This window comes from Henckelia pumila, chromosome 2 (assembly GCF_033568475.1).
Source record: "Henckelia pumila isolate YLH828 chromosome 2, ASM3356847v2, whole genome shotgun sequence".
In the NCBI taxonomy this organism is placed as follows: Eukaryota; Viridiplantae; Streptophyta; class Magnoliopsida; order Lamiales; family Gesneriaceae; genus Henckelia; species Henckelia pumila.
In genome coordinates, this window is record NC_133121.1 from 192,610,349 (window position 1) to 192,622,796 (window position 12,448).

Sequence of the window (12,448 nt, forward strand, 5' to 3'; positions counted from 1 at the left end):
ACGGATCGAGCTCGGAGAGAAATCTAAAAGCTTGAAGAAAGCTTGGGGCGCAACAATGGTGAAGGAGACGGCTTGGAGAAGGAGATGGAATGAATGACCAAGTCAAACCATGCTAGATATTATATAAAATCCATTATTTGCGTTTTAGTCCCTGAAAAATTCAAATTTTGCAAAATAGACCTCGATCAATAAAAAGTCGGCTCTTTAACTCTGGAAAATCTGATTATCTCAAATAAGCTCAATTAAGATAAAATCGGGGCGTTATATCACCTTCCCTCATTCTAATTTGGTGATAACCACACTTAAGATCAATTTTGCTAAAAATACTAGAAACATGCAACTCAACCAACATATCATCTAATCTAGGTAGGAGATGCCTATACTTGATGTTAATATTATTTATAGCTCTACAATCAACACACATTCTCCATGATCCATCTTTCTTAGGAACTAACAAAACAGGCACAACACACAGTGACATGGACTCACGCACAAAACCTTTATCTAACAACTCACTTACCTGCCTTTGTAATTCTTTAGTTTCTTCTGGGTTGCTCCTATAAGCTGAACGATTTCGCAACACACTTCTAGATATAAGATCAATTTGATGTTAAATTCCCCTTAAATGTGGTAATCCTTGAGGTAACTCCTCCGGAAACAAGTTCTCAAATTCCTGCAAAAGAGAAACAACATTGCTCGGAAGATCTCCGACTACATCACTTGTGTTTAGGAGAAACTCCTTATAAACAATTAACACAAGTAGAACATGTGTATGTAAGATCTATCACAACTCACTCTTTTGGGTCATACATATTGTTTTTCAGCCTCTTTCCTCTCAATTTTTTTTTCATATTTTTTTCTCTCATTTTTTTCTCTAAGGCCATCTCACTTTTTTATCACTTTTTTTTTCGGCCTCTTCTTTCTTTTTCTTTTTAATTGATCCTTCAACACTTTTTTTGGAGACATAGGTAACAATACAACGGGTTTTTTCTTCAAAGTAAAAAAATATCAATTTTTAAACCCATCATGTACCACCCTCCTATCGTATTGCCATGGCCTACCCAACAAGCGTTGTGAAAAATACTCGCAAGCGTATGAGTGTCAAGTTTTAATAAAGTGATGAATCAAGTATCGTTCCCATAAGGAGTAAATTGAAAATATTCAATACTTGTAATTAAAATAGTCTTAATTTTATTTAGAAAATTAAACTTTAGAGATTTGCTGACAAATTAAATAAATAATGAAGTTTGTAAAGCGTGCGCACACACAATCCTTAAGAGATTATCAATCAAAGAGAAATAGTCTAGAGGTTTTGATTTCACCTGGTCTCGACAATATTCATTTTTAATTAATCGATTTTCATGAGTTTCTTTCAATTAATAACCAAGAACACATAGATAATTCTATTTCCCTCTCCCGAGTGTCAAACAGAGTGTATCAACCACAGATCAATTCTAATATCCCTATTGAGAATCTACTTGTAGCGATATGTGTAAAATAATATTCTTTCTAGGCTCTATTAAAGTTATAAACTCTCCCGAGATAAATAAACAATTAATAGTGTGAATTCTATTGATCCTATTCGAAATCCCCTCTCCCGAGTGCCGGATTCTAAATAAATATGACAAATCAATTTATGGCCAGTAAATTGAAAAGACTTTCAAAACTAGAATCAAAATTAATTTAGAAGAACTCAATTCAATAAAATCAAAAATTCATAAACATTTCTTGACCAAGTTCCATCGTCCCTCTAGACTCTAAAAATTTAGTTCATAATCAAAAATAGTTGAAGCCAATTCATATTCATGAAACTAGACATCAAATCAGTAATATAAATTCAAGAGAAAGAAAACAAATCCAAATATTCGATCTTCTGTGTCCGAACGATCTATCTTCGTCTTTGTTCTTTGATGCTCTTCCAACTTGTGCAGAATTTTCTCTTCCAAAGTCTCCAAAATCTTCTCTCGATCGATCCTTGATGTGTTTCTCTCTATGAGGCGGCTTCTGCCTCAATTATGTGCAAAAGAATCCCTTTTATATGTGCTTCAAATCCAATAAATAAAATCCCACGAAATTCCAAAGGTTTCCTTCCCGAAAAACCAAAAAAACCGACTTTCGCAATGACGCGCCCGCGCATGTGATTCTGTCTCCTGGATGCTCAAAATTTCTCAACCGGCGCGCCCGCGCAAGAAGATAGACGCGTCCGCGCATGCCTCTCGGGTATGAAAATCGGCATCGCACGACAATTTTCAAAAAATCATATCTAACAATCTGACCGTCGGATTGATCTGAAATTTTGACAGAAACTTTAAATGAACGGTGGAGATTGGATTTTGATGCCTGAATAATTCCCAGTAATTTTCTGAATTGATACTCCATAATGCATCCTTCCGCTTCTTCTTGCTACTTTTGCATCAATCCTTGCAACTCGCAAAAACAACAACTAATACACATAATATCCACTCGATACATCACAAAAGTCAAGCCAAATCATATATAAATTAAGTGCATAAATTGCACTTATCAATAAGATATGACAAGCATGCATAGGCACTACATCATACAACACTTTATCCACATACTTCCCAATAAAAAATGGTACCAAAACTTGCTTGGTCACCTTCACCTCTACACTATAATTAAACCACTGCAATCTATATGGTTGAGGTTGCTTCACTGCAACTATATGGTTGAGGTTGCTTAAAAGTAGGCATACTCAATTTTTCCACAAGTTCACAGCTAGCCACATTGGTGCAACTCTTACCATCAATAATAAGACTGCACACTTTTTTATTCACAAAACATCTAGTATGAAACAAATTTTCCCTCTAGTTATCCTCCTCCTCTTTATGTTGGGCACTCATTTTCCTCCTAGTCACCAACAACTCTCCAACCTCAGCCTCATATCCCTCATTAGGATCCTCCAATGCAGACATATCATCATAAATTTCAACATCATCCTCACTTTTAGACTCATATTCACAACATGCATTCACAAGCATCAACTTTTTATTTGGGCATTGGCTAGCAATATGACCAATCCCTTGATATCTAAAGCATTTAATATCTCTAAAACGAATAATAGGAGTTTCAAGTTTACTTTGCACTCCTTTCTTTGGCGTATCTTGCTTGGTGTCAGTTTTTGGTTTGGACACCGCCTTGCCATCCTCTCGTTTTGCAATGTTTGGACGCCAAGGAGCCGAAGAACCTCCAACTGTTGTGGTTCGACCCATGCCTCTCCTTGTAAGTTGTTGCTCTACTTTCATGGTAGTTTGTGCACCATCTTATCAATATCAAAATAGTGCCAAAATTCCACCTAGTCTTGAATCTCCCTATTCAAACCACATGAAAATCGAGCCATGGTCGCTACGGCTCTCCTCAATGTTAGTTCTAATCTTAGTAGTCTCCAACTCCTTGAAATAATCCTCTATACTCCTTGAACCCTGCTTTAAATTCTTCAATCGCCTAAACATCTCACGATAGTAGAGATTAGGCACAAACCTCTTCCTCAGGACCCAACTCTCAATAGGTCTCTCACCACATCTCCTCCTAGTAGTAATTAGCTAATCCCACCAAATAAGGGCATAATCTACAAATTCAACCACCGCTAACCTTACCTTTTAAAGATTGGAATAGTGGTGACAATCTAATACGAACTCTACCCTATTTTCCCACTCCAGATACCCTTCAGGATCAGATTTTCCATGAAACGCAGGAATCTTCATCTTAATACTACTAATATTTCCATCCTCTCTACCCCCCATCAGTAAATCTCCCACGCACCGTTTCTTTCCTAACTCTACCAAACCCTTGGTCTTGCCTTTCCCTCTCTCAATTTTCATTAAAACTCTCATCATCTCCACCAACATCGTAGTCATCCTCAGCTGTCTTATTTTTAGTCTTACTCCCACTCTCACTAACTTCAAGCTTACTTATTTTATCATGTGTGGGCTCCAATGTCGCCCTCATCATCTTAGTCAATTCGTCTACTTGATTCTTGGAAAACTCTAGGCTAGAACTATCCCCTCCTTCTTTATTAGAACTCAATGTATCTGCAAGAAATGGTTAGTAATAAAATTATCCTCACTCAAATTCTCACAAGTCACTCCAAGGGAAAAACGCTCAAACATTCGTTTTTTTTTGTCACTCAAATATGTAGAAGGCTTATGCTTTGTGATTTTATGTGTATCAAACATACAAGTTTAAAACTTGTAGACACTTGCAAATTGATTCACGTAAACAACACAAAAACAAGAAAATAATGAGATTGGAAAATTGAAATAAACTTGTGCCCACAGAGATAAACAACGGACAAAGAAATTGACCAAAAGTTTTTTTCTCTTTCTTTTTTTTTTGAATTTTGGTCTCCTTATTTTTTGACCGATTTTTTTGATTTTTTATTTTTTTTGAATAACTTGTAGCACAAGACACAAAACTTGGGCGACAAGATTGATAGAAATGACGTATAAATTTAACAAAAAATAGATTCAAACGAAGAACAGATAAGAATCAAATATATTGAAAAATTACTTGTTTCAAAACCTTTGCTCTTAATACCAACAGATATGAATTCTTATATGCACGAAAAGCAAACACGATTATAAAACGAATCTCACCCTCAATTAGATAACAAAAAGACATCAAAGAAATTTTCTCGATCTTTGAAACAAGTAAAATTTTGATATTCACCTCTAGTTTAAAAGAAACTAGAAATAAATAATCACGATAAAAAATTGTGATTCAAGAGAACCTTCAAAGAACTTGTCTTTGACAATCCACGATGAAGAACAATCGACAAACGCCACAAAGTTGTTAAACTTTGATACGTTTGATTTTTGGCAAACAAAAGCTTCAATAAAATTCTAGAGAGAATTTTGATAGAAATTTCAATAATCTGAATAATTGTTATTGAATAATGAATGTATTTAGTTGTTTTATGTTACAACTTCAAAAGGCAAAATATAACGCAAAATATGCAAAAAATAGTTTCCTAACGAGTCTCAAACACTCAAAAATAGGAAAAATATCTCCAAAATAATAAAATCCACCGAAACACACACAAAAATGCCATACTATGTGTGTGCACGGACCCTAGATAAGGATCCGGGCATAGGTCCGTGTGGCTACAACGATCTGAAACAAAATTTGACGATGACTTCTTCTCAGGGGTCCGTGGCCTACATGGATGTGACACAGAACCTGGGCCTGGGTCTGGACCAGATCTATGCCTAGGTCCGGGCCTTGGGTCCAGGCTCCTCCACGAGCAGATTCCGAGTGGTTCCGAGCATATCTTCTCTTATTGATTTTCATGCACTTTAATCTTAAAACATCTTCCAACTTGATTCCCATGCTCCTCAATTCCTTCAAGACTTGGTACCACGCTTGCAAACATTCCTTGGAGTTCTTCCTTGAATCGCTTGCTTCGACCCCTAGTCATTGGTCCTTGTGGCAGCTCCAACGGATCCCTCACATGCTTAGCAACTTGATCATCATGCGAGCCAACCATGTTCGCATCACTTTCCTTCTAGATTTAGTTGACGTGGTTTCAAAATTAGTAGGCGAGACTTCGATGGGATTTAAGGAGAATTGAGTTTGGTTGAACATAAAACTCAACATTTGCTCGTCGGTGAATTGAGTAGTATTTGGTGAAGGAGTATTGAGATCGTTATTTTTTCATGAATCCATTTTTTGAAATTGGATTGAAAATGTAATGCAATTTGGAAAATATTGAGTTTTTGGAAATCAAGTAGAATAAATTTTGAATTTTATGATATGTATCCAAACCAATTTACAGAAGAATGCTTAAATTTTGAAAATATGGCCGTTCGTACTTGTTCAGAAATATTTTAAAAAAATTCATATTTTTAAAAATATTTTTGTTTCGATTTTTAATATTTAATTTTGTTGGATCCTTTAGCTTTGGTGATAACAAAACAATACATCATCGACCGCTTGCAAAGAAGACTCACATCAACCGCTTACATTCAAGAAGAGTATCAACCGCACAAGACTAAGTAGTTAAATTTACATCTACCGGTCAAGTGCTCAAGATACTGTCTACCGCTCATTTGTCTACCGATCTCATTAAAGCATGAACCGCTTGAAGGCGTGTCTACCAATGATCTCATCTCACAGAATCTACTCAACGGCTGTCTGAAAATACATCTTTAATACAGAATTCATGAAGCATTTAATGGAGCCGTCTGAAGCATTTATGAGCAGACAAAAAATAATGAAAGTAAGTTACTCTAAATGATCACCAAGTCATTTTATATTAGAGTCTAACTGCAGCCGTTACCCATCAATACGGAAAGGGAAAAATCACATTTATTGCAGGTACTACTTTCGAGTAAGATAGTACCAACACATTTAAGATGATTGAGACATCATAAGCCACCTGTTCCAGACAAAGGAAAACAACCTCGATTGAAGAAATAAAGACGTTGGAATCATTTAACTATAAATAAGAGAGAAGACTCAAAGAAGAAGGATACCGAAGCATTATCAAAGCATTCTCTAAGCTATCTTCTTGAGCACTCGTACTTGTCAAAATACTACTTGCTCACTACAACCCTCACTCAACAGATGTCATATCTGATATTCTAAGGATCTTTCAAGGGTTACTCAAATCCAGTCATCAATTGAATAATACGAGCTGAATCAAAGGATTTGAGAAGAATATGAGTTTAAATAACTCAGCTACAATCATCAAGAGTTCGAGAGAAGTTTGATAAGAACTTAGAATCTTATCCTTGTGAAATCTAGGAGTTCCATATTAGGTAATTTATAAGTCCTGATATTGGAGTGGGTGAATTGCAAGACGTAGTAATTACCAAAGTCTTCTAGTGAATTCCTTCTTGTGTGGAAAAAGGGAAGACATAGAAGGATATTGCCTTCGAACTTCCATAAACTCTGTGTTATTTACTTTACAAGAACTTCACCTTATTTCCAACAAGTTGCTCACACAACTCAGGAAGTTGAGAAAAACGGTTGAACACACACCCGATCCCCAACAAGTGGTATCTGAGCGGGTCCTTTTTCAACCGCTGATATCTATTCTTAAATCATGACATCTTTCAATAAAATTCCTATGTTTTCTAAATAAGAATATGATGACTGAAATATTCGTATGCAGGCACATCTCTCAGCTCTTGATGATGACAGAATCATCCAGCTCTGTTAGTTCATTTGAAGAAAGTGATGACGATGAGAAGGTGCAATGTCTCATGGTCAAATCTCAACATGAAGATGAAGAATATAAGGTACTTGACTTTAACTATCCTGAATTCACATGCGAGGAACTTGTAACTGCACTTCATGATATGGTAAATGAGTGCCAAAATCTCTCTATATCATTCAAGGAAGTAAAGGCAGAAAAAACAAGTCTTATTGATAAGTCAAGTGAATCTAGCTGCTCGCAGTGAAAAGAACTTGACAGTCTAAGGGCAAAGCTAAGTCTGCTAGCAACTAAGAATGATAACATGAGAAGAGTGTCCAAGCTACTTTGAATGAAAATCAAAAGTTGCTTAAGACAATCAATTCTTGGAACCAGTATTTCAGCTCATTAAGTAAGATGCACAAGAATAAAAAAAACAAGCAGGTGATAGGACTGGCTTGAGATATGATTCAAATGACTGCAACTCTACTAAGGAAGTACTCAATCAAATCTTGGCAAAGACAGTCTTAATACCATGAGATTTGTCAGGTCCAGTACGATATATGAACATGATAAACCGGAGATTAATGTAGATCAGCAGATGCACTATGAGAACAAGTTCAAGCATAGACACTACAAGAAAAAATACTAACAACAACGGTGAAAAACCGTTGTCGTATGTAATTTAAAACTGTTGTTAAATGCCGTGTTGTTAAAGGGGGCGCTAAAAGACAACAGTTAAAAACCGTTGTCTTTTCTGGAAAAGACAACAGTTTCACAACGGTTAAAAACCGTTGTCGTTTCTCTTAAAGACAACGGTTTTTAACCGTTGTATTTGAACATGTCCTTTTAATAACAGGCCCTTCAACAACAGTTTTAAACTATCTACAATAACAAAAAAAAAACCGTTGTCTTTTTTAATATAAAAAACAAAAAAAAATATAAATTTTAATATTATAAATCAATCAAAATTTAAATTTTGGAAAATTAAATTTAATATGCAATTTTTCACTATTACAAATCACTCAAAATTAAAATTCTAATTCAATGATTAATACTAAAAAATACACTTTGTATTCATAGACGCCGCAACAATCTCTTTTCTCTAATGAACATCTCATCTTGCTTTAGAGAAGGTAAGGCCTTGTCTTCATCAACTTCTCCTACTGCAACAGAAAAACACACTTTGTTATATGTATCAAATAAAAATGGAAAAAAGTCCTTTCAAGTATTTGTATACTTGAAATATAAAGGAATAAAAAACAGTGACCAAAATCCTCAACATTGAAGATTATGGCCTCAAGGCGTTAACAAGAGAGAGCAATTTATCTTACCCCTAGCTCACGGGGGAACTCCTTAACAAAATAATATGCTGGATTATCTCCTCCCTAAAAAATTTTCCCCTATTTTATTCTTTATGTCCCTTCCCTATACCACGCACTCCCATAACACATCTTATCTTGTATTTCTACTATAGACGGGCCTAAAATAAATTGGGTTCAATTTATTTGAGCCTATAACACACATATTATCCATTAATTGATATAACATCGCTATTTGAGCCTATAACACATATTATCCACTAACTGACATAACGAGCTCGTGGTGTTCTTCATGCAAACATCTATAGATGTGGAGGCAACACTCAAGCATGCACATATGTGCATGCATGAGTGCATGTGGATGTATACAGGGTAGTAGGAATTTGCACATGCTTTCTCATTGTTTCACTCCCACACACTAGATGATGTACTTTCATCTCTCCGGTTTAGCAATAACTCAAATTTTCTTCTCTGCTCTCTTAAAATTTCTCTATTCTTGGGTATTTTTTAGTGCACTTATAAACAACAGCTAAACTCATCTTTTCCTGCTTTAGTTCAAGCTTCAAATCTTTTCCTAACTTTGACACGTCATTGAACACATAAACAAATCGTCAATTCTACAAACTTCTGCCATAAATCTTCTCAAATTCAGTGAAAATAAAGAAAGGAATGTATTTCTCAAAAATAACAAAGGAAGAAGAAGAAAGAAAGGAATGTAATCACCAAAAAACAAAAAATTATCAAAGTTGAAGGCATACCACCATTGTATACTCATGAGCAGTCACGACCAGAGGATGGTTATGCTCCTTCACAAATCTAGTAACAACCCACTTTCCAGATTTCTCCATCTTAAAAAGTATTGTTGCTTTGCAACCTTCACGTGCATTAGGCCGAGGCTTTCGTCCTGGCCCTATCTTGCCTTTCACATTAGGAGAAAAGCCCTGTTTGTTACATCCAGGACGCCTAACAAGAGTTCTACCATCTATCTCTGAACGACGATGTTGCATGACGCGAACAACAAATCCCACTCTCTGTGCATAATCATTATAAAATCTTTTTGCATCATCTTTAGATTCGAATTGTATGCCTACGTACGGATCTACAGCTTCACTTTCCTCCATGTCCTTAGCATCAACAAAATCATCTTCATTTAATTCCTCAAAACTTCCTTCTGTTTCAACATCACATCCATTTCTTTCTACCTTGCTTTCAGCTGCTTCAAATCCTTCATCAAGATCCACTGCAGATGGGAAACATCATATGGAACATAAGTGGAGAAGATATATTTGCACCACACCATGTGAAGGTTATTGGGTTCTCATAAAATTACCAGGAAGACTGTTATAAAACACAAACAAAATGCAGTTACTTTCATACTTAACATGGGAGAATAAGTATCGATCGATTCTCTCCAGCTGAGTCGCCTCCAACAAGTTTGAGTTTCATGCTTAAACAACTGAATCTGTATCTCTGATTTGTCATAAACCCACAACCTACAAGAAAACTAAATGGGAAAATTCCGAAAATCGTGTTCATCAAATGCTTCTGATACTTAAAACACCAGCCGCTCGCTACCAACCTGCTTGTTTATCTAGGGAAAGATACCAGATCTGCCCATCTGCAGAAGTTTTGAAGTTAGTCGCAGGACAAGCCTTGCTGAAATTATCATCAAATGACCCATTTGACACTGCGGCATCAGAAAATTGGCCAAGTAGAGCAAGAACATTGGCGATGAAGACAAAAAGAGGGAGAGAAAGATGAACCCTTTTCTCCATTTGTCGAGATAATTTAGAATTCTATTTTACCCTACATCCCATAAAATGACAATCAGTATTAGATTCAGGCCATAACTTGCACATCATGATATTACCCTACATCCCATATCTCCAAATCCTATTTTAACAAAAAAGATTCTCAATGTGAATATAATTTATATTTTCTAATTTCAGGTTCAATAACAAAAGACACTATCACCTCAATAGGAAAAATTTTGGAAGTAAAATAAAACATACGGGTACTGTTTTTCTAGTGATCGAAACATTCTACAGTTTATCAATTATGGTCAGAGGCACACCTTTGGACTTCTTCTTTCGGCAAACTAGTTAAAAGAATCCCAAAATCTTGTACTTTGAATTTTGTACTTTGTACAAAATACAAATAAAGCAAATCACGTTTGAGGAAAGCAATTTTTATGAGAACAAAATACAAATAATATAGGTCCAAATGTACCATTACCATCATCTGGTGCAAGCTGTATACAAGCTCTCCAAATTCTTTAAACACTTACAAATGTTGGTGATACTTGCAAGCTATATGCACACAATAGAAAGAAAATCAACCACAAGGTATGATATCATATCAGTCACATAACAGAACAGTGAATGCTTTCAGCTTTGTGCCACAGTTGCTCACTCTGCATCCGAGCTCTGTCTAAATCCTCCCTTAGACCTTGTATTTTATCTTTTGATTTTCCCCGAGAAGATTTCATCTTTGCTTCTGCCTTCAGCTGAGCGGCCTGTTCTTCGGCCAATTGCTGTCTGAGCTGATCAGCAGTCTCTTTCAGCCTCGACTCAACCATTAAAAACCATTAAACAGACAAATAAATGTAAAGGGGCAGAGAAAAGGTAAAAATATTTGCCAAAAAAGAAACAAAATTAAACACTACCAAATAACAATATAAAAACCATTTGTATTCACGTTTAACTAAAATTATGGTTAATTTAAAGTCGGTTAATTCCTATATGGAATTATGAATATTTTATGAGCAAAATATTAGCCCCTATTCCCATTTTGTTTTGTGGCACAGCAACAAACTTTACATGAAATTGTACAATCAAAACATAAACCAAACGAAACCTGACTTGAGATTGCAAGATAGCTGAAGACTCAGCATCAGCTATGAAGAATAAAGGTTTAATATAAACACGATCAAAGAGGCTTTATAACAAATTTTACCCAATGAACGCATTTTCAGGGGAATTTGCAGCTTCCTCCCAAAAAATAAAACAAATAAATTGCAGATCCCAGTAAAAAATAGTGTTTAAACTATACAATATAACAATTCGTAACAAAACCCAAACTGGAGTTTTTCTGTCACTTCACAATATTATATACCACAAATACAGCAAAGAGTCTACTTATTTTCAACAAATTTAAATGTTCCATCACAAGCTCGCCCTCGTTATCATCTTACACTTGGACCTACCCACTATTTCTGTTCTTTTTTCACTAATATATCAAAAAAACAAATAAGTTCCCCAGTTTAAACGACAAAAAGTGAACCCAAAAGGAATTTGTAAATGGAAAGACAGACATACATACACAAAATTTCGAAAGCAAAGAACGATGATCCAGCAAAAATTTATACACGAATCGTGGATATGGAATGGAGAGATGAGTTAACGAGACACCGAAAGAAAGGAACCTACCGAAAAATAGAGAGATTGAGGTTTTTACGAACTTTGAGAGGGTGGACTGAGTTCCAGAGTTGAGAGATGCGAATCCAATTCGGCGGCCGGAGGAATGTTGTATCCCGGCTGTTTCACCTCCGCTGCTGCGAATTCGCAATTGATCGATGACTTGGGTGCTGGGTCGAAGAGGCGACGGGTAGGGGCTAGGGATTGGGTTTCTCTTTCTTCGTTTTCATTCTTCTGTTTAGAGTTAAGCGTATATGCTCAAAAAAAATAATTAAGTGTATATGTATATGTGTAGGTATATGTTTATATATGTATTTTTTTATAAAAAAATAATAAAAAAAGACAACAGTTAAAAAAATTGTTGTTGTTTACATCCAAAAACACGCTCATAGACAACGGTTAATTAAACCGTTGTCGTAGGCCACAAAACACATGCTCATAGACAACGGTTAATTAAACCGTTGTCGTAGGCCATAAAAACCCGCTCATAGACAACGGTTTTAAAAAACCGTTGTCTTTGACACATATAAGACAACGGTTTTTTAAAAACCGTT

General features: G+C 35.6%; 1 protein-coding gene across 6 annotated transcripts; it reads right to left on the minus strand.

Annotated features, from left to right (window-relative positions):
• Positions 1–8,203: 8,203 nt before the first annotated feature.
• LOC140883995 (protein FAR1-RELATED SEQUENCE 6-like) lies at positions 8,204–12,137 on the minus strand. Of its 6 annotated transcripts, none has more exons than XM_073290654.1 (6): positions 11,907–12,137; positions 10,891–11,015; positions 10,058–10,096; positions 9,861–9,971; positions 9,237–9,718; positions 8,204–8,322 (listed from the first exon to the last, which is right to left on the minus strand). In XM_073290654.1, the coding sequence occupies exons 2-6, from the start codon at positions 10,964–10,966 to the stop codon at positions 8,320–8,322; spliced, it is 711 nt and encodes a 236-aa protein (XP_073146755.1). In that variant the 5' UTR covers positions 10,967–11,015; positions 11,907–12,137; the 3' UTR covers positions 8,204–8,319. The 6 variants fall into 6 exon arrangements, with proteins under 6 accessions (XP_073146755.1, XP_073146754.1, XP_073146753.1 ...); XM_073290653.1 differs by having other exon boundaries at positions 10,891–11,020; XM_073290652.1 differs by having other exon boundaries at positions 10,891–11,042.
• Between the last annotated feature and the right edge of the window lie 311 nt (positions 12,138–12,448).

Coding starts and splice junctions, on each gene's coding strand:
- LOC140883995 (XM_073290649.1), bottom strand. CDS start 10,253: ATGGAGAAAAGGGTTCATCTTTCTCTCCCTCTTTTTGTCTTCATCGCC. Junction 9,972..10,057: donor TTCCCTAGATAAACAAGCAG/GTTGGTAGCGAG, acceptor GTTTTCTTGTAG/GTTGTGGGTTTATGACAAAT. Junction 9,719..9,860: donor ATCGATACTTATTCTCCCAT/GTTAAGTATGAA, acceptor TCCCATCTGCAG/TGGATCTTGATGAAGGATTT.